This window comes from Thermobia domestica, chromosome 6 (genome assembly GCF_964235325.1).
Source record: "Thermobia domestica chromosome 6, izTheDome1.hap1.1, whole genome shotgun sequence".
NCBI classification, from domain to species: Eukaryota; Metazoa; Arthropoda; class Insecta; order Zygentoma; family Lepismatidae; genus Thermobia; species Thermobia domestica.
The window spans coordinates 64,262,516-64,286,456 of record NC_137459.1 but is presented as its reverse complement, the minus strand read 5'-3'; the positions used below and the strand labels follow the sequence as shown (position 1 = coordinate 64,286,456).

The 23,941-nt window shown below is 35.4% G+C and overlaps 1 protein-coding gene across 1 annotated transcript in view; it reads right to left on the bottom strand.

The window, feature by feature from the left end:
• Window positions 1-9,163: 9,163 nt before the first annotated feature.
• The window catches only part of LOC145688040 (uncharacterized), a 48,574-nt gene continuing 33,796 nt past the window's right edge, over window positions 9,164-23,941 (bottom strand). The window contains exons 5-7 of the mRNA XM_081761738.1: window positions 20,434-20,657; window positions 19,277-19,438; window positions 9,164-17,338 (exon numbers count right to left, since the gene is read on the bottom strand). Of these exons, the coding sequence (XP_081617864.1) occupies window positions 17,146-17,338; window positions 19,277-19,438; window positions 20,434-20,657 (579 nt within the window). The 3' untranslated portion in view covers window positions 9,164-17,145. The remainder of the gene's footprint in view (window positions 17,339-19,276; window positions 19,439-20,433; window positions 20,658-23,941) is intronic.

The window sequence follows — 23,941 nt, the reverse complement described above, 5'->3', positions numbered from 1 at the left end:
TTCCCAGATACTTTTCCTCTATATAGCACTTAAATCGTACTGAGAATTGTAGAAATGTACTGCGTATGTACCGAGTGCAATATTACTGGTGGGGGGGGGGGCGCGGTGGCTCAGTGGTAGAGCGTTCACCTCTGGTGTTAGGGGTCTCGGGTTCAAAACCTACTCCCGCCAAGTGAACCTTGTGGTGGACAAACACCGTATGCGTGGGTTTTCCCGGGGTTCTCCCGTTTCCTCCCACTTTCTTCATTCCACCATTTCATTCATTATTCATCATCACTGTCTCCTTTAGCCTAACCGGCATAACCGTGGGACGTAAAATTAAAGATTTCATTTCATTTTTATTACTGGTGGGAATCCGCCATGATTTTCATTGCAGTGCTACGCATCTTTTCTGCTGTCTGTCGACTGGTCGGAAAGGCAACTTTCCACCGGCGGCGCTGGCGCATTTTATGCGCCTTTCCGGTTGTTTGCCGACTGCTCGAAAGGACCTCTTTTCGATGTCAGCTTCTCAATTCTCCCACAGGCGGCATTCGACCTCTTGCCGCAATCGAAAAGTAGCCCTTTGCCGACTGGATATCAACCCTTCAGGAAGGCAAAATTTTCACCACTTTTTAGAGTAGCTTTGCCTAAGTTTGCCTCCGTGCTATGATTTCTCATGAAGGGCACAATTGCTAGTTCTGAAAGTATATAATACTTCCATGTCCCATTCAATTTCTTGTTTTTTGGCTGAAAGTGCTGCAAAAAGAAAAAAGAACAAATTTTGTACTGGGACACACAAAAAAATGCAAGTATTATACTTCAAGAACTTCCAAGGGTGCTCCTTGTCGAGAAATCATAGCATGGAGGAAGACTTAGGCAAGACTAATGTAAAAGCTGATGAAAATTTTGCCTTCCTGAAGTGTTGATTTCCAGTCGGCAAAGGGCCACTTTTCGACGGCGGCAAGAAGTCGGATGCCGCCAGTGGGAGAATCGGGAAGCCGACATCGAAAAGAGGTCCTTTCGAGCAGTCGGCAAACAGCCGGAAAGGCGCATAAAATGCGCCGGCGCCGCCGTCGAACAGTTGACTTGCCGAGCAGTCGGCAAACAGCCGGAAATGAGCATTAAATGCGCCGGCGCCGCCGTCGGAAAGTTGCCTTGCCGAACAGTCGGCAAACAGCCGGTAATTAGCATTAAATGCGCCGGCGCCGCCGTCGAGAAGTTGACTTGCCGAGCAGTCGGCAAACAGCCGGAAATGAGCATTAAATGCGCCGGCGCCGCCGTCGGAAAGTTGCCTTGCCGAGCAGTCGGCAAACAGCCGTAAAGGTGCATTAAATGCGCCGGCGCCGCCGTCGAAAAGAGGCCGGCATAAGGAGTCGGCAGAGGGTCGGAAAGAGGTCTTTCCGACTGTTTTGCCGACTCTAGCGGTCGGCAACAGTCGGCAAAAAGTCGGCAAAGGGCATTATTTTTTACGATTTTCGACCGCTTGCCGCCTCGGCAAAAGGTCGGCAATTTTGAACAAGTAGATCGTCGTGCCGCCGCGGACGGGTGCCGGCTGCCTACCGGCGGCCTGCCACCGTCGACGGCGGCAATCCCTCTTGCCGACCGCGGCATCCTGATGGGGAAGTGCTCCGATAGCACCCGGAAATGTATATTGTTCTTGCCAGTCTACCTTTGCTGTTTGCATATTACGCACACTTCCGGAAACAATCAATTTTCAGATTTCGCAATAATCGCATCTATTACACTTGTAGTAGTCATAGACACAGTACGTTGAGCCACACCAACATCGTCTAACATTCCGACCTGGAATCCCGGATCACTCACGTAACGCAAGAAAACCCGCATCTTTTCGTCATTACGTAATACACCACCCCGAATTTCGATTGATTCTCCTAAAAAATGTTGTGCTAACCACTCTACATTTTCTTTCATGAACCTATAATGTTTTTGTAATCTCCATTTGCAACATTTCTATGCAGTTTATAAGTTTTTCTACGTAGCAAAACAATCATATATTCTGCCATATTTCGCATGGAGTCACCTCTTTAGCTTGCTCCACAAATGTGGAGAAGTTACTAGCATCACAGAGGAGCCTTTGATTTTTATTGATCTCAAACGCGGAGGAGTTACTCGGCTCGAGAATAGAGGTGTGGTTACTTCAAAAGGGCGGGGCTTCTCCGAGGTCAGCCGAGGCCAGTAGTGTTCAGTTCTCTTTTTTATTGATACCAATGTGAGTAACTACTACAAAATTGGGAATAATGAGTAACTTCTCCGTTTTATTGATACCACCCAAGGTAACAGAACATTGAACACCTTTTTGTCTTATCTTCTTTACATATTTGGACAACCCTGCGGAAAAGGTATAGCTTGCACCTTTCGATAAAAAGTCGTGAACAAACGTTCTTCTGAATTCAGAAATCAAAATCATTCATTAGTCAAATTCTTAGTATCATGCTAATTACACCTAAAATTGTTTCTGAATATGGCTTCATGTATTTTGACAGAGATGATAATATTGCATTATCATTTAGGCGCGCAACCACGTACTTTCAGAACTTACGTAGTTGCTTAAGGTGTACTTTCTTCGAAAACAGAAGTTTTTGAAAAATGTGTTTAGTGCCTTAATATCAAAGAATACCGTGATGTGCAACTTCGCTCTAGTACAATATCATAACACGATGTGAAAAATTAAACAACTGAACTCCAGAGTTACCAAAACATATATCATGAAATGTTCTCTATGGTATGATCAGTAGATCAAAGCAGGCTTCAATGAACAATCTGAAAGACAAACATTGCTTACTGGGTCCGTGGATTTTCTCAGCGTACTCTCGTTTCCTCCTACAATCTCATTCCATCTATTCTTCCTTCATCGTTCAATTGCCTTAATCATCGTTTCCCTTAGCCTAAAGGACATAATCGTAGAACGTTAAACTGAAAGATTTTACTTACTGGGAGTGGAAGGAAAATGTAAATGTAATTATATAATACAGAGATAAATGCAGGTCATCCACTCTTGGCGAAATTACCATCTCAAGACAAGAGTTTCCTCTTTGCTATTTAACAGGTTGACTGCCAAGGCCAGATGGGGCCAAGTAATAAAAAATTGCGAAAATGAATCAACATGGTACGCGTCCATTTTGACGCCATTGTTATAAGCGCCGGTTGCTTTCTAGGACCAGGCTACGAGTATCGTGTAACATTCTGGAGCCAAAAGATAATTTTTCCACCATGTTAACAAGTGACAAGTGAAACCTATATACGGGTATCGCGGCTTGTAACAGCTGGTGAGGTGAGACACAAAAGTGGGTATCACGACTTCACGAATGACAGTATTTGAGACCCAATTTTGGGTCTCATGGCAGCCAACCTGTTAATATTTTCATCCTTAGTGTGAAAGTTTCGAGTGTGATTCCCGGTGAGAGGATAAATGGTTCGGATTGATTTTAGGTATTTAACAATTCATATTTTAGATACTTCCCTTCGACTTCGAATTATAATTTTATTGTTCGAAATTTTAAAAAGTGTGTAACCTTATAAATAATATTTTTTTTACAGAACAGAGTACTTTCATTTAATTAGATTATTCAATTATAAATCTCATAAAATACAATTTTCTGGACAAATGTTTTAAGCTTTTCGTATGTTCATTTATAAACTTAAATTTCAAATATGGAATTCTCTGCACTATTAAGTGTTTTATTATACATGATGACTAAATGATTCATTGGGTTTGAAAGGACTGTATTAAAAGTGTGTAACATATGCAATAATGAATGATACAGAAACTGTTCAAGTTTGATACGTACAAATGTTACATGTGGCTTCCTTTCGTCACACATCTATGCGGTAGCCTAATTACGCGTATTCGTTTCACACGTGCTGTAGCATATCACTACTAATGGTCGTAAATGCACCTGAAATGCGACATTGGAGCTCATCCAAAGTTGGTAGCGAAGGCACACATAGTATCTCTTTCACATGCTCCCACAAGAAAAATCACATACTGTCAGATCGGGAGATCTGGGCGGCTATGGGAAAAGCGCAAGTCATCTTCAGCACATTCGTTCAGGTAGCAACGCACTTCAATGCGCCAATGAGGTTGTACCCCAATCAAGTGGACTCCTTTTTCACTTCCACAACTGCACGGTAACAACGGAAAATAGTTCTCATGTTCCAAAACCAGTGTTTCCTGCTACATACATATCACTTTGGAAACTACCCTTCCGCTCCAATCTGTCACCACGAGCCAAAATTATAAATATGAGAAATTAAACTTTCAAATGTGTTATTTCGTTTCATTAACACAAACGTATTGTATTTAATAGTTTTCGGCATATTTCACTTTAAAATCTGATGAATCGTTTATAATCACCCAATAAATATAAATAGGATAATAAGGAATATAATATGGAAACAATTGAAACCTCTTAGTCAATTGTTCTTGGCTACGCTCATGACCACTGCTCATTTCACTACAAGTCGCTTCAGTCTTCTGATGATGCCCGATTAGTACGCTGTCAAACCTGTTCTAGAGCTTTTTTTTTTTTTTTTTTTTTTTTTTTTTTGGATGTATACGTCCAAAACATCAAGTTTAGTGCAAGCCTATGGAGCGATAAATACATTCAATTGCAAGTACATATTTAATAGTTTAAATATCGTTATTTGTAATGGCAAAATACCTTTAACCTATTTTTGTGGCTTAAAATTATATTGCAGTATGTCCAACATTAGAGTCTCTCTTTCTAAATGTGAAAATTGTGCTCGACAATGGGTGATATGCATAAAAGTAAGATCTTACTCTTTGTTCAAGATTGAGATTCATCTCAAAGTTGTATGCATAAAAAGTGAGACAACGTGACGTCATTTGAGTTTAATCTCAGGTACCTAAATAAATACTCGGAACTTATGAATTAAACTATGATTTCTCACTTTTCGTATGCACAAAGTTGAGTATAATCTCAACTAGCTGAGATTAATCTACGAATTTTTTGAACAACAAAAAAGTTTCAAAAATATAATAAATAAATATGGTGATGTAGGGAGGAACCACTTCTTGTTCTTTAGTAATTCATAGTAGACTCTATTTTAGGGTGCCCCGTCCACTTCCGATTTCAACATGTGCGCTCTAATACTCTCTAAATGTGATTACATGTAACCTTTTATGAAGAACAAGATTCCACTTTATCATTTTTTTTCTATTTCTTATAATTTTGGAGCTAATCGAATTTGTTCTGCTTAGTGTAAAACTGATTCCAGTTCTTTAACTTCTTCAGGATGTTTTCGAGAAACCAAGATTGCCATTTCTTTTTCAAAATCCATGAAAACCCCCAAATACCGTTTTATGAGATAGGGCCACGGTGGCTTAGTGGTGCCCTCCCCGCTGGTCTAGTGGTTAGCACGTGAGTCTTTGGTGTACGGGGTCCCGGGTCCGATTCCCGGTGAGAGCCATTGGAATTTTAACTGTGCTCGATGTTTCTGTATTCGTGTCCCTGTCGTTAAGTAGCTGGAGAAACTGTTGACTGTGCAATGAAGTAAAAATAGAGTAATATAAGGAAAGTAAGTTACTGAGACTCGTTTAGTGAATCAGTTAACTTTAAAAAAAGTGGTAGAGCGCTTACCTCTGGTGAGTGGGCTCCCTGGTTCGATCCCGGCCAAGTGAGATTATGGTGGACAACATCGTGTCCGTGGATTTTCTCGGGGTACTCCCATTTCCTCCCACTTTCTGTTCCACCAATTCTTCCATCGTCATTCACCTGCCTTAATCATCGTCTCCCTTAGTCTTAAGGGATATATTCGTTAGACGTTAAACTGAAATATTTCATTTTTTTTCCTCTTGCACGAGTTAGCACTTCCGTTTTATTTCCCTATCACAAATGCAAAAGTGTTCCCAAATTGGTTCCTCAAAATGAAACAGAGCTGTGGCCGTGTAGTGCTAAGAACTTGGTCGTCACTGTTTTATATTGCTGGAATATTCAAACGAAAGTAGCCGTACTTTAATCAATCTAATCCTACAGAAGAAAACTTCGTGCTTTTGTGCTGGATAAATAACGCTACTGCTTTTAATTTTACTGACATGTTTTCACTTGCTGCACACCTGTGAATTCCTGATTTAGGAAAGGGAAGGAGTTGAGTTGATTTTAGTTTAGCGTCCCTTTCAGCAGCGAGGCTATATGAGACGTTTACCTACTGATTAACGTGGAATCCGAACCACATGAGCTCCCGCCGGGAATCGAACCCGGGTCTCCCACGCCAAGGAAAGGGAAGGAAATACGTCCTTACTTTCATTACGTCATTCCTGTATGAAAGCCAAGTTTACACGAGACTGAACTGCATATCAGTACCCCCAAGACTCGTGAGAACTATCTCATTCGCTATTCGTTCTTTTTATGCATACAATTACGAGTAAGATCTCATTTGTAGATTAATCTCATTCGAGATGTGAAATTATACTCACTAGTACTTACTCATCTTTATGCATATCACCCAATATATCTATAACTTCAATTCATGAATGGCCATTCAGAGATGATGAAAAATGAGGAAAACAAACTACCAGCAAAGGCCATGCTGCAGTACACAAAGAAATATTAATCTGTCAAGTTTTTCCTAAAAAAATGATTGCTTTCTAAGTTTCTTCCCGAATTTTACGGCGCGGAAGATCCGGGTTCGGATTCCATGTTAAACTCATGTCTCATGTAACCTCGCTGCTAATTGGATTCTGGAATCCAATTTTCCAGAATTTTAAGTGATTAAAGGAAACTAATTTTTTTCTTTCACGAAATTTCCGGAAAATATTTAAAGTATAAGGGTCAAGAACTGCGAATCGTGTCTACATTATGTTTTGTGAAACATCTGTATCCATGAACATTTAGGCCCCATTATTATTATTATTATAGTATGGAAACTGCAGCAGGTTCGCCCATAAAGGACCCGTAAGAGATTTTCTTTTTTTAATTTATTTTTATTTTTATTATTTTTTTTTCATTTAATTGTGAGACTTTTCAAGTTTCCTCACACAATAAAATAATCATTAAGTGACTTTCTAAATACCTTTTGCTAACAACAATAGAATCAGCCCATTGACAATACAGGAGGGTCAAGCCATATGAAGTGAGCCGATGTAGGGCCAAACATATGTCCTGGCGGATTTTTTCTGCTTCTTCTGCTGGTAGTGGCTGTACTGAATTGTTGGTTATTTTTATAAAAAATGGAACTGGCAACAGTGGTAAATGATATATATGGGCGGCCCTGGTGATAGATAGATAGCAGAAATGTTTCTCATCTTCGGATTGCTGAAAAGACAAAATAGTTGGATAATGCCTATAAAGGAATTTAAGTAACTTGCTGTATGCCCCTAGACACAAATCAGACGATAAACATTCGATTATATGTTCAACGATCGAAGCTCAAAGAAGTTCAACAATACAAGTAAGCATCCGACATTCAAACAGAAAAACTAAACCTTCCAGAAATGTAAAGCGAACTTACGAAATTGGAGCTTTCAACTAAGAAGCAAGAATAACCCTACAGAAGTAGTGTTCGTTTCATAAGAAACTATGTTCAAAAATTCCCGATATCGTCACTACGTGTTCAATGCGTTCAGCCAATTTAACCCATTTTTCGCCGCAATGTTATCCACTTTGGAAAATAGTTCAATTTTACGTATGTTGTTGCTATAGACTCATATTAGAGAAATGAAAAAATAATCATCAATATACAAAGGTGATTAAAAAAAAAAAAAAAAAAAAAACCGGGGTGTTGCATATATGCAACGTTAGCGTAATGAGGTAGTAGAATTTATTGATTTTATTAAACGTGTATATTATTTGAACTAAAGTTATGAAAGCACAATACACACAATCTTGACGTCACGGCGTCCCATGTGCCTATCTTTGCTCATTTAACAACTCTAGCAAGTGGGAGACACCATAGATATTTTTGGAGTAGTGGAACGACGTCCACCAACATTTTCCCCCACGAACGCGTATTCTATAGGCTGACACCAAATTGTCAAGTAGGCCGACTCCTCCCATATTGACTACTACACTGAATTTTATATACCATATTTCGCTGACGTTGCATATATGGTACAACACAAATATTTTGCATATCACATGAACATGGTAAAAGTGAAGTGCACATTTAGACTTACTACGAATATAACAACAACTGAGTAACACGAGGCACTTGTATTCAAGCGTAGACAGTGTTTCCAGATACGAAATACAAAAGTCACTGGACGCAGAACTCAAAATTACTATTTTAAAAAGTACAATTCCAAAGACACTGGCATATATTGAAAATTGTTTACTTCGAGAACAATGTCCAAATCCTACTTGAAGCAACAATACAATATGGTTAAGAGATATATTAAAATTGAGTAAAAAAAAAAAAAAAATATTAAGTATTGCATATATGCAACGTCAGCGACAAATGGGTTAACTTACGCAATCTATTGAGCAAATATAGTGTTATATATAACTCATATGCCGTTATTATGCTAATAATATCAACTAGGTTAGGAAGGAATAATATCGACATACAAAAGCATATTACAAATTAAAAGTATTGTATTGGCGTCGGTAATAAATTTATTATCAAATAATAAAAAGCAATGTGTACCTAAATATTTTGATAGAGAACATGTCTCTCAAGATACAGCATAGCATAACATATTGTAGGCCTCTTCAAGATCATTCCAACTTACAAACAAGTACTTTATATTAAAAATATACGATTTAAGGAAAATTCTTTGCCGCATTACTGAACTCTAAATATAATAATACTATTTTGAAATTGAAATAATAACTCTGAGCAAATGTAACGTGTTTTGTACTACACATTCTCCCATACAAAACTGCATTTCTTTAATTAAATTAGCTTTAACATATTGCTAACATTTTTACTTAAATGATTAAAACAGAATATACAGTCGCCGACTATATTGCAGTTTAATTTCCTTTATAAACTATACGAGGTAGGTTCAAATAAGTTCGGCATTATCCTTCTTTTAAAATAATTGTTGCAGGGTAACAATAGCATGAATTAATGGCATCCATAGAGTTACTTTCTTTTTTACCTCAAACCGTGACAACACAACGTCTACGTAACGTGCGAATGCCAATATCGATGTTTACCATTACGCAACGTATAAATATCACACTTTGTCTTCTTTTTAAAAAAAAAAAAAAATCATTATAAGCATTAATGGAATATGGTGGAATGGGAAATGAGAAAATCGTACGGCTCTGTATGAATCAAGGTTTAGGAAGAAACCGTATCACCAATACAACGACGCATCTGAAGGAGGTTTCTTAGAACAAGTTTTCAGGTTTGTAACAACTGAAATTAACACTGCCAAAATTGTACAGTGCCGAAAGATATATTTAGAAGGAAGCAGTAACCAAGACTTCCTTTTTAATTACTCGAACATTCTATTACTATTACTGGAACTTAATGAAACTACCTTGTATGCAATCAATATCATTCTATCTCACGCAAACAAAATACTTGTGGAGAAAATGTGAAACACTGCGGTTTCTCGATAAAAAAAAAAAAAAAAGAAAAGAAAAGAAAAGAAAAGAAAAGAAAAAAGAAAGAAAAAAAGTGTTTCAGTCCAAGTTTACATAACCTAATACAGATTTCATCTGCGAAAAAAACATGCAGGTATGATATTATATTAATAATGAACATCTATTTTGCCGGAGGTGAAATATAAAACTCTTAAGGACACGTATTATTATATATATATTGTACACATTACTAACAGACATAATTAAGTAGCCATTTTCAACTAAAATTTCACTATACACTCATATCTGGAAGTAAAAGTGAAACCATGAAATTTAATCAAATTCTTTATGAAATTTATTTGCTGGCTAGACTTGTGGAAACTTTTTATCGAGAATCAGTAAGTTCAATCCAATGTTCTCCTACGTTATATTCAACGAAAAAATACTAAATTTCTATTCTCGTTTATGAGCACAGAGTTGTGATCAGTGGTGTGGTGGATCGAACATTAAATAAATTTTTGCTTGAAGGCAATTAAGTAAAGCGCCATGGACCGTACGCAACTGTCAGAAGATGATAGTCATTTAAATTATAAAGCGAAACCGTCGAACTTCAGTAGTAATACAGAAGGTAATACAACGTTGCGTTGCTTGCAAAGATCTACAGATAGATCAGATGACAGACACGCAATATTCAATAAACGAAGGAGTACGTTGATCGATGTTCCAGATATGTGTACAAACGATCCTAGGAAGCTTATGCTGTTAAGAATGGAAACAGGAAAAGGAAAACAAGACTGATGAAGGCAAAGCAAAAACCTCAGTTTAAGTGCGGTGTAGTGCATTACAATCTGTCCTGGAAGTTCCCTGATAATCCGAAATTGAAAATTAGTTCAGCAAAAAATTTTAAAAAAATAAATAAAAAGCGAAAAGAAATGTCGAAAGACGATCCAACCAACGAAGTTGAAGGTCGCAATGAACCTGAGGTTTGTCCTGGCCCGAGTAGTCAGACTACAGAAAGTGATACACTCCCTAAATCACACACAGAAAGTGATACAATTCTCGAGGTGTAGTGCCACTGGAAATGACTCTTCCGATAGATAGTATCAGCTCAGCATTCTTCGTTTTAAATTTCCTGTGGAATCGAGAAGCCGAAACACTTCTGCATGCTTGTTCCAGGATACGTGACTAGCGTAGAAGTACCGTCACTTACACCTCAAAATAAAGCACTGTTACATGTATATACAGAGCTGGTAAAAGGAATATTATTAGGCTGTGGCATATCGTACAGTTGTTAACAAAGTTCCGTTTCTGTTCCTACAAATTCTTTTGTTAATAACTGTGTAACGAATAGAACAATACGTGTACAATTTTTGATATTGTGCAGTCATCGACAAAAGAAAATGCCACCATGTTTTGTACATCATTTACATATGAGATATGCTATTTATTTTGTCGATGACCTGCACAGAACAATGTTCTTTCTACCTACGTCAAAGAAAACTATCCTTAAATTAATCCATTTGTTTGAAAGTTAGTAATAAAACAACATTAAATATGCATATTCTATTGCTGGCGACTGTACATAAATAATAACATTAAATATTACGTACGTAACATAATATACATTTTATAGACTATTAATACTTAAAATATTGACAACAGAAATAAGGAAACAAATTTGCCTTAATAATAGTTACAAACACAACAATAGTATGAAAAACAAACGATAATAATACAACATTCATTTATATATATATGTATGTATGTATGTATGTATGTATTCTATGTATTTAATAATTTTGACTAATGCTTTAATCGCTGTTTTTATACTCGTCTTGTTCATACAAAAACCCTCTTTGCTAAGTAGTTTTATGGGCAGATATGTAATATTGCTTTACCAACAGTAATGCGTCTTTCAACAACAAATACTTACTTAATGCCATATTAACACAAATACCCCCTTCCAGCACACACATCATTTTTTCCTAAAAAGCACACACAAGCGTTTAAAACTAGACACTACATTGGAAGTGATTTTAAGTTTTGCCAATCACTGAAGATTTCATTTTTTTCTTTTACCACACCACTCCTTACCTATACGTTATAAAGACAAGTTTATATGGTGAATATACTAAAGTAGGTGGAACTGCTAACATTAAAAGAATATCAAAGAGCAGTATTTCGACCAATAGTAATACAACAACGCTAGAGAGAGGGATAGTCTTCACATAATATAGCCAGATTTCTTATTTTGTTTGTAGCAAATATATGTATTGTCTTCCTAAAATTATAATTTCTTTTCTACATTCAGTCTTTCAAAATTAGCAGTATAGTGATTTGTTTCACATCTTTTAAATCATAATAAAAGAAGATGCACTTTTAATAACCTTTCCGAAACAAGAAGAGCAAACCAAATTGTCCTGAATTGAACAGGAACAAAATACATAAAGAAATGATTTACATTTTCTGCATTGTATCAAAACTACAATTTGTAATTTCCTTCCAAAACGAGTAACTGTACATTCAAATTTGAAAAAAGGGGGGGAAATTCGGAATGAATTAATCTATTTAAGTACAATCTTCTCTTCGTAACGTACAGCAATTCCAGAAAACACACTAGTTTACTATCTAAGAAGATACTTAAAAAAGCAAAAAAGTATCAGAAAGGCATGAACCTCTTGATCTTACCACACTTTTTAAGTGTCTTCTATTCCTCTGAATTCACTAGTTTATGTTTTTTTTTTTTCTTTCTTTCTTCTTTTAACTCGACTGTACAGTCCGCAGCAAAAAACCTGCAACATGAGCATGTAAATTTATTGTGAAACTACTCCTAATAGCCCAGCGAATCAACATAACGTCTAAGTAGCACCAATCACGCCAGGACAAACCTTTGCGCCCTACCCTGCACACTTATTTTGGAGCAAAAGATTTCGTTGTTTCACAAACTTACATGCTCATGTTGCAGTTTTTTTTTCTGCGGACTGTACAATATAACTTAAAACTGTCATTTATGACTTGTACGACCATGATACTGTAAATTTAGAAAAATAACGGTAGCCAGAGCTGTTGAGTAAAAATTAAAGACCGTACTTCATAATACTATACTTATTTTTATATAGTTTTTCTTGAAAGCTGGCTACACTTACCTTCGTATTATGAGACATCTCCAGTATCATCACAACAACTGTGGTTTAAATTTAGTATTTCCTTACCTGTAGTCTATTAAATATCGTCTTCCATGGGCTTTTTTTCACATGAATTAAACTAGTAAAAAAAAAAAAAAAAAAAAATCCCATGGAAGAGACGTTTCACTGTTTTCTGGCCTTATAAGAACAAACAAATTGTAATTCTGGTGAGGAGAGGGGGTACTAAATGCTAAAACAATTTACCGTATTTTCCTTCCATTCTCTTAACACAATACTGCATGTACTGGCCAGAATATGGTCAACGTAATTAAAACAATCAGTCGTCCGAGGACTTAAATTATTACAATACGAGTGGAAAAACAAAGAAAACTTGAGTAATGATTAAGACTATTATTCATTACCTTATATTGAAAACATTTTCCTTTGACGTTGAAACGAAGAGAAATTTTATTTAATGACATTACCATGCAACTGATTCGTGTGATTACATATTACAAAACAAATTTATATTATACAACTAACCTTGTAGAAATAGTAAATCTCATGTCAAATCGATTAATGAGTCGCATTTCCCACAAGTATTTCATTCTCACACTTAAAATTAAGTGTTTATTCTTTCCATACACCAAAAACACTAGTTGCAAAGAAATACAAGCTTAAAAAGAAACCAGTCACTTGATTCAGTTTTTGAGCAATACATACTTGAAAAATTTATTTCCAAATAAAACAAACACTTGAAACAGAGCACAGAGACTTGAATATTTGTACAGACATTACAAAACCGGAAGACTAATGAGGGAACATACAGTAAGCTCTTGTTTCTAGGGAAGGAAAGGAAGTGTACTATTAAAATATCTACAGAAAAACAAAACAACCTATTTCTTTGAACTAAAAGAACAATACAATTTAACTGGATTCCACCTTGAATTACGTGGAATCTTAATGTAATCCACAATTGATGAGGATCAAAGACGTAAAATACCAGACAGTCAACTACGATCATCCAATAACAAAGTATACATGAAAAATATACTCGCCAGAAAAGGCTAGTGACAAAGAAACTCAGCGCAAGGAAGAAAGAACATTATCTCTTAGCATACTATTGAACAAATCTTATAACTTACAATATTCACTGAGTTCTTGAGCACAAAGATGTCAACAAATAGTGTTCAAAATCAATAAAACTAAAATGCTTCGAATTTTAAAACAAATGCACAATTCTGGCTAATGAACAAAATTCACTGAATTTCAGAAATTGATTAAATACAAACTCTAATACAAATTTTAATTACGCTACATAATCTCCTAAATGCCATTTATGAAACGGCCCTCCAAAAATTATTTTTAACAGCAAAGTTCTCAAAGAAACCATGATATGTTTTCTCTCATAGTAAAACAACAATTAAAGGTAGAAACTTACACAGCTCTCACAGGTTATTAGTATTGAATTAACCCTTTGTTCACCAAGTGAGGTTGCGCAGATCCCAGTGCTGTTTCTTTCATTGTTACTTAAATGATATCTATTCAGAGATGGTATTCCTTGATTTGTATTATTTATATCTATTGAACATATCTACAGAAAATCAGGACTATTCATTAAGTTGCCTTGTTGAAATTTTAAGTTAGAGTGGGGTGTACGTACATCCCAGTTTGTAAATAAATCAACAAATATTTTCCTGAATTACCACTAAATAACTGACCATCTTTATTTGTATAAAACGTTTTGTGTTAATACCTTCTAGAATATTCATTTACTCTGATGGTCCTGGATCTATCTGAGGAAAAGTATGGTGTGTATATATATATTACTTTAAAAAAAACGGTAAACAAAGTAACTATTTTTACTTGTTAAACAAAGGGTTAAATAAATAATATTATGGGACTAAAAATTCATTAACCACAGCTAACTTAACACAGCAAGGAACAATAACGAACTTTAGACTACATTAAATTACACACCATGGTAAGAATGTTTCTCTACGGGAATCTGTGGTAATCTCTCTTAGAGTACACGTTATTTTCCTATAGAACCTTCTGAGCATTTATCTTCTCACATTTCCACAGGCTTTACGAATACATTACACCTGGCTCAAAACTCAGAAATTATTCATAAGAAAACACTGAAAGAGCTGAGATTATTCACGTTATGGATTTAAAATAATTCTCTTATAAGTATATAACATTTTAATTATAGCAAATAATGTCTGGCACAAATTCACCTAAACAACCTCTTTGTGAAAAACCATGATCATTAATGTTTTAGCTAAATAACAACTTACTTCTGTGATGAGATTCATTTATAGTACTTGCTACAAGAAATTTAGTTTTCCACCAATTAGAAATAACGTTTAAAAAACGAATATATATGAGATTACTATTATAATTACTAAAAGAAAGCATAAAAGAAACGATCTTAAGTATACAACTAAATACCACGGACTAAATATAAAAGAAACTTGACGTCACTGAAATACGAAAATATAAATCTAGTTTAGGTCTTCATATACTTCGTCCATTTATTTGTACTAGAGAACAGCTAAGGCAATGATATTGGTGTATATTTGACAGGTAATATTTTTTTTTTTTTTTTTTTTAATTTGCGTTACCGTTAATTGCCTACTGGGAAATCAAATCATTCATAATATATCGTTAGAAAAATCAAAATCTGTTCCAAGCAATAACAATTTTGAAACAAGACTAATATTTTGCGAATCTGAACAGGGGATATTTAAGTAGATCCACATTGGTAAAACTAGTTGTAAGTTTCGAATTTAAGTATTATCAGTCCTAATACAAGATTAATAAAATTAAAACTGTGAATTACTACCATAATATAACAACGGAACTCTTGAAAGCAAAAGAGAAATATTAAAAACACGTATGTACACTCATGTCCAAAATTATTGTCGCATGTCTATAAATATGTTGTTGTAGGAATATAATTTGATAACGATTTCGCCCGGTATTTCTTTCTTTTAATGTTAGTACGTTTATAATCGGTAAAAACATGTATGTGGCGAATTTCATGTCAGAAGAGCAGTAAATAAGAACAATAAAACGAAAATAAAAATTTTCTTGTCCATTTAGCAACATTTTGTTTTACTTATTCTAATTTTCGTATTTATAATTCTTTTCCTGTGAAATTTACCACAAATATACATTTCCTGATTATACACATAGTATCAGTATTAAAAGTACCCTGCAAAATAATTATCAAATTATATTCTTACAAGAAGACAGTTATAGATATACGACAATCATTTTGGACATGAGTGTACAAGCGGCAAGCTACTCAATATTGCAGTATACGGTTACTTCTCATTTTTGTATTGATGTAAATACTTTATTGTTTAACATGTTTGTTGCTATCAGGCATAACCGGTACACACACAATTAGTTGTGGATGTATTTGTATTAAAATATACAAATACTAGCAGCGTTCACCCCGCTTCGCTGCGGTCACCCCGGAACGCAATAAACTTTGTTACTTAGATAATTTTTACTTTTTCGCTTTCAAGTGATATGATAAAAACCATAGAAGATTGCAGTAAATGTTAACATTATATCGCCTGTCATTTATGTTAACCCGCCCCGCTTCGCTGCGGTCACCCCCGAACGCAATAAACTTTGTTACTTAGATAATTTTTACTTTTTCGCTTTCAAGTGATATGATAAAAACCATTATAACGCCTGTCATTTATGTTAACCCGCCGAGTGACACGGTCATGCGGGTTGCATATAAATACGTTTATTTTTATACCTATGATGAACTAACAAAGGATTTGTACGTAATGGACACCTGAATGGTCAATTATCTCAAGACACTGGTAATTGAAAATTAAAGTGATATGATAAAAACCATCTAGGGTCCAAATCCTAATAACCCCCCAAAAATAAAAGAAATTGGTTCAGCCGTATTAGCGTGATGAGCGGACAAAGGATTTGTACGTTCTCTTTTATATATATAGATTGTGTATTTAACCAGCTTTTCAAAACAAAACTGAGCTTACCGTGGTGCAAAAATCAGAAGTACACCTAATCTAATTATAAAACATATGAATCATATGCAAAAAAGATTCTATAGGAAAAGAATATTCTAGTATACAGTTTTCCCCTTTCAAATAGTCATACTTTTATTGCTAAACTTAAAATATTAAGCTCTGATTCGAAATTGAATGATTTGAACTACAAACACAACAAACAAAAGTCAATTAAATTCCGTCATTACGTGGCTCAACTGTTTCAAAAACATTTGACACATTATTTGCGAAGCAAAGTTGTTTCTAATATTGACATTGGAGCTTTACCGGAGAAACCATTCTACATAATTGTAAAATACAGTTATCATGTATTTGTTTAAATCTATACGTTTAACTCTCACGTTTGAAGTAAAAAAACAAAATGATTCAGCTCTACACAGTGGTTGTTTATAACTGTAAGAGAAAGCAGAATGAAGAGCAATAAGACTTCCCGTGATTAATTTGAAACATATATTAATCTCGTCGTCACCTCTGTTGACAGTTTGTTTCCATTACATAAGAATAAATGCCAGGCTTTAGCTTCTCCGCCACTGCCAGTACAATGAGAAAATCAGCTTCTTCTAGATTCACCGCTTTCTTTACAAGGTTTTTCAGCGAACAGACTTTTGACTTTCCTTTCTGGGGGGAAGCAACACACTCACTACCCTTATTGAGCATCCTAACGAGAAAAAAAAAAAGAAAAAAAGAAAGAAACAAATATAATATCGCATATGTGTGACACAGAATCGGTTAATGCCTCCACTTACTATTATAATAACATTGAATATCAAATTAAAAAATGCAGAAGCAGTCTACTCAAACATGATTACAAAAAAGTTTTGTTTAATCCAATCATTAAGCTTCAATGTACAGTTGGAAAAAAATGTACAACCACTGAACACATATGTTATTTTGCCAAAAAGTTTGGAAAGAATGAACCCTAACTTGGATTATTTTTCGAAATAAAATTAAACATTTCAGTTGTATATCCCACGACCATGTCCTTAGGCTAAACGAAACCGATAATTAACTTAGATAAATGATTATGAAAGAATTGGTGGAATGTGTTTGTAAATGGAAAAATCCACCGTATCCCTCATAATATGTATACAGGGTGCCTCAAAAGTCCCCTGACATAACGTAACACTGTCATTATAAGAAAAATGAAATGAAAGGTTTAAGTTTAACGTCCCACGGTTATGCAGGTTAGGCTAAAGGAGACGGTGATAATGAGAGATGAGTGAAATGGTGGAATGAAGAAAGTGGGAGGAAACGGGAGAACCCCGAGAAAACCCACGAGCACGGTGTTCGTCCACCACAAAGTCCACACGGCGCGAGCTGGGATCGAACCAGGGACCCCAAGCACCGGAGGTGAACGCTCTACCACTGAGCCACCGCGCCCCCCTGTCATTATTAGAGTTGCAATAAAATGTAAGAGGGGAAACAGTCTCCAAATATGAGGTTTTCAATCTAAAGTGAAGGAATTTTTTTTAATCGGACGAACCGTTTGGGCTGTACACTTTTTATGCGCCCAATGATAAATGAAAATGCAACGTTGCCATTTACTTGCACCCACAACATAAGCGAATGAAGTTACTGTCTTTTACGCTAACGTTTCGATGGTCAGCCTCTATTTCAAACATACCCCCATTCACTTTATGTTGTGGGTCCAAGTAAATGGCAACGTTGCATTTTCATTTATCATTGGGCGCATAAAGAGTGTACACCTCAAACGGCTCGTCCGATTTAAAAAAATTCTCCACTTTAGATTGAAAACTTCATATCTGGATACAGTTTTCCCTCTTACACTTTGTTGTAAGCCTGATAATAACAGAGTTACCCTATGTCAGGGGACTTTTTAGAACCCTGTTACATGACCTAAGAAAAGAGATTTACAACAAGTTTCTCTGTACTATGAACTAACATCAATTATGGTATGATGTACTCCTAATGTTGATTTGCTTGCTTCTTACCATGTAATAGTAGCATGCAATAATTTCCTTCAATTTAATTTCGTCGGCAGTTGTTCTTTAATTTTGCAATGTTGGCATCTAAGAAAGTTGAGATTTCTGTTTAAATAGCCCTCTTATATTCTAACCCATTCAAGAGAGACTAACAGAAGTGAAATCTTGTAATCGTTCTTTGTAATATTTTCTTTCATATTTCTAATGTAAGTACATAATTTTGACACATCATGTAAACCCAAAAGTTCAATACAACTTAGGCATTGTGGACAATCCTGAACTAGTTACAAGAAATAAATGAATATCTTAAGTTAGCTCTATTTTCTATACATTTGACCTTCATTTTAGTAACACGATGAAAAATGAAACGATTAGGAAATTGACTTACTGAATAACTGCCATTTAATGTCTCTTTCCACTACCAAGGCTATGTACGACATCATGATTTACTGCTTAGAGTGTAATCCGAACTAATTACTCGTGATTTTATTGAACGCTTAATACAACTATCGGGAATTGAATCCAGGATCACGCATACAGAAGGCCACATTAACCACTTAGCTACGAAGAAGCACAATGATGAAATAGAAATGGAAAATTATGAAAATTGTAACCAATTAACATATAGCAAACGATTTCATAGACTGACTTACATGTTAGAACGAGACAAACTGATTACAGTGCATGCTAAAGTACTCAGTCTTCGGTTGAAGAGACGGATGTATGTTTTCCAGTTAGTGAACGGCATATACTTTAACTCTTTCAACAGTGTCTTTACAAGGTGGCTACCTTCCTTAACTGAGTGCAATATACTCCTGCAAGAAAATTCGAAGAATACAAAATGTAAAACTCAATACAAAAATGCTAGAAAAGTTGTAACATTCAAATAATACGTTGAAGTCCATCTATAACAAAAATTTATTCGTTTCAACGATCAAAAGTATTCCAAGAGATTTTTTTTAAATAAACTAATCCAAACCAAACCAGAAAAAGGTAGTTAAAGCTTATGGTTTTCTGCTTGCACGTATTACTGTGTATGGTTGCTTCTCGTTTCAACTAAAAAGCGATTTTAAGCATATTTACGAACATTTCTCTGATTTGATCTTAACATGATGATGACATTACAAATGGGGAAAAAATATCTGGAATGCCTCGTCCAAAACCTTGCGCATAGACTGATTTCTGGTACTCAACATGCAGTAACTACAATGTTTATGCGACGCATGCCTCTGGGAAGTATAGAACTCTTTACATATACTGATTCCTCTTGGTTAAATATTTAAGGGAAACAAGGCACATGATTAAAAAAGAATCTCCTTTTATTGAACATTTTGTTCAATTGAAATGTTTGTCCATCTTTCTTCTTTATTACAATCGCGAAAACAAAACTGAATACTGAAATGTGTAGATTGGATAAAAGCTGGTGCCCTGTCACTCACTGACACCTTCAATGTTGCAAATTAAAAGAAAAATATTAAGGGAATCAACCACATATTCATATAGACTAAGATATTGGGAGAAAGATTTTAAATTATTTTATTCGTACGATCCATACTTCATGTATTGAACCCAATTCCGTACATCTGTATTTATCATTTCATAGTTGAGAACGCTTCCCAGCAAAAATTTGGAAAACTGTTGTGTTTATTCTGTGAATGTCGATGGACTTGTAAGTACTAATTACGTTAGTTAAATGATTCAATGTGATCTGAACATGAAAATAGCATAACTTTCTTCTTTTCTTTTCCCTTTTTTTAATTCTTGCACGTTACAACTATTTATTATAACTACAAAAGCTCCCAATACTTACTCATGTGTAACAGGTGTGTCCGTCGCATTACCCTTCCATAATTTGTCCTGTTCCTGCTGAAATACTTGGCGACACTGAGCGAGATGTAGATGGTAAAGCGGAGTCTGCTTCACACCGCTCGTTTCACCATGTCGCGACAAATCAACAGCTGTTACGGGATACGGGTTTGCAGCAAGTTCTACTGATGGAAGTTCACAGCAACCAAATTCATTTAACAATAAGCCCTGAAAAATAAAAATTCTATTGCTTTTTCCAATTCTTATATATAGGTAAGGTAAAAGTACGATATGCGCACTCCTAGACAAAACGCTATGTTTAATCTTAGGATTTTGCAAAAATCATGCACCAAATAATGAGTTATTAACAAGAAAAAACTAAGTAAGTCTGGTTTAGGTTTCCTCAACTAAGCAGGTTGTTTAATGTTATCGATGTACCTCCTGTCTTTTAGGAGGTGAATACCCATAGATTTTTCTTTTAAAGTCAAACAGAACTTCTGCCTCCTCATTTTCACAAATAATAAAAGCGAAAATATCCAGGGTGAGGTAAATATCCTTTTGTTCCATTTTACAGGTTCTGAATGAAGTAGATTACACTGTCAAAAGACGAGTGTGTGGAAGTAGTCATATAATGGTGGGAAATTGAAGCTACAGAGACAAGAATTTACATTAGCTACACCTGGAGATAGAGCGCTGATCTCACATAATGCGATTGCCAAGTTGGTAGTGCAATTAAAAGAGAACTTCTACGATGAATTAACAGCGAAAAGCTACAGTTAACTACAGTTCTATACGCATCCAGTGAGAGTATCCAATGAAAATTCTCATCGTTTGAATTGAGAATGGGACACAAGGTTAACTAAATAAATGTGCTACTAATTTTATACGCACATTGTTAGCTTTCGTATACCATTCACCACTTTACTGAGAATGATCCAGACATTTTTTTTTTTTTTTTTAATGGGAGTAAAAGATCCCATCACGCAAAAACTACTATCCATTTCATAAAGACAGGCCCCTGACTTCGTGGTGCTGCCATGACGTTCAGTCAAAACTTATATTGCATTGTCGTACCCCGTTGGAATTGCTGAAATGTTGTCTTTTCAGTACTTAAGACATAAAAATTCTTTGTACTATGTAGTGAGAAAAAAATAAAAATTAATGAAAAAGTACGTATTTTTTCGTACTTTTTTGGTAGATCAATGTTTATAGGACTATATCTCAGAAAAGAGATCACGTGAAATAATTTCCTGTGTACAATATGTAGACGCATCCATTAACTAAGTTGTGAAAAGTTCAATTTTCATCACTTGATACTTTTTGTGTAATTAAAACAAATATACGACGCTCTGATCTCATTTACCATGGTAGGTAGAGAAACGTACAAAACACTGTTCGAAAATTTGGAAGTCTAGTGTTCCAAATATTTGAAACTATTAACAAAAAAAGGTTTAGTTGGTAGAGTATTTATTTATTTATTTATTTTTTTTTTTTTTTTAATTTTTACTTCAACACATTCTCTGCGTTAAGCGGTGAGCCATGTTGCAGCCCAATCTTTAAATTCCCCGTGCTTATATGAAGAAACAGCATACAGTAAGTGGAAGTGCGGCACCGCTGTCGTGCAGTGTTGTCGCGTTCAGGAAGCTTGTAGCGCGAAGCCTACTTCATAAGAATGTAATAGGAAAAAGTATTTATTATAACCTTTCACATCATCATAAAAATAATAATAATGCATTACACATCTCAATGTAATCGAAATAAAACGTTGAACTAAAACATCCAAAAACTCATCTCTTAATCTATTTACTTCATTCACTTTCGTAATGGGTTTGTTGACTCATCGCTGCTCCTGCTATCTTCCTGAATACTTATTAACAATGGCTCCATTTCTACCTCAAGATCTATCAGTATACACATTTTCCAGCTTACGAACATGTTAAAGGTTAAAAAGAAATGTAGCCTTGGCAATCACGTGTTCACTCAAGTTCTGCGATCAATTCCCCTGCCGAATGTACAGTAACACAGAATGGGTCCTTTGTTTTCTTTCAACGAAAGAAAACAATGCAATGAGTAGGTGACGAGGGCTGTATTTGCTTCTAATTACGTCGCACTGATTACGTCTTCAACACTTCCCTTCAGTTCGTAGGCGTCAAAAACTTACACACGCACTCACACCATATGGGTTCATTGCAATGAGACGGACGAATGGGCAATATATATATATGGATATTCCTTTACGAGCGGCGGTGTTACAAAAAGAAGAGGCAAAATTTTTAGCGATAATGAAATTGCAGAACTGATGAATGACTCCAACTCAGACGGTTATGAGTTAGTAATCAATAGTAATGACATTGATTATTCTGTGCTCAGTGGCGTATTCGGGAGTGAACAAGATAGTAACTGTTTCAAGTGAACCTGAGGCTGCACCGGGAAAGAGAAAAAAACGTGCCGTTCCTATTCAAAGACAGATTCTGATGTAGCTTGGAGCGATAAAATTCAAGTAAATGCAAACCCCCTGTTTAGCAGTGTCCCGGGAATTGACCAAAATGCTGGGCTATCTACAGAGTACTCCGCATATAAAGTGTTTCAGCTGTTTTACCGATGAAGTTTTATAGTAAAAAAAGTTGAGTTGATTTTTGAATTGAACGTCCTGTTCAGCAGTGAGGCTATATGAAACGTGGACCTACTGATTAACGTGGAATCCAAACTACATGAGCTCCCGCCAGGAATAGTAGTAGAAGCTATGAATCAATACGCAAAACAGCAGATTGAGAAAAATAAAAAAATACTAAAACAAAAATCTTTGTTTTCTAAATGAAAGCGTGTTACTTCAATTGAAAACAAGGAACTTTTTACACTAATTATTCACATATGCCTTGTACGGAAGCCAGCTTTACGCGATTTTTACAAATCAACTACGCAAGAGCTATTAGTATATCTGTCAAGTGGTGGAAGAAGCTATTTTTTCTGCTGTTTGACTTACCACACATGTCAATGCTCACATACTGTACAGGAAGAAAGCAGGAAAAAATAGTGGTGTGGGGCATTGTAGGGATGTGAGACACGAACACTAGAAAAAGAAAGCGGAGAATGAAAGCCTTTGAAATGTGGTGCTACAGGAGAGTGATGAAAATTAGATGGATGGACAAGGTATCAAATGAAATATGGGAGAAAAATATTGAATATTTTGAAAAGACAAGATAGGATAATTGGACACATTGTGAGTGATGGAGAAGACCGCGATTGAAATATACGGACCAAGTAATACAAGATATAGATAAGAAAAGCTACAAAGAAAAGAAAAGTCTGGCCCAGGATAGGGAAGGGTGCAAAGCTGCGTAAAACCAATCGAGAAATTGCTGACCTGAGACATGATGATGTCACAAGGCCTTTGCCTCATCTTGTATAATAAATTTTAAAAAAAATACATAAAATAAATAAAAAAAAATATGACTATAAACCTATATTGACAACAATTTTTAAATTTAAAGCTACATTTTGTTTACTTTCTT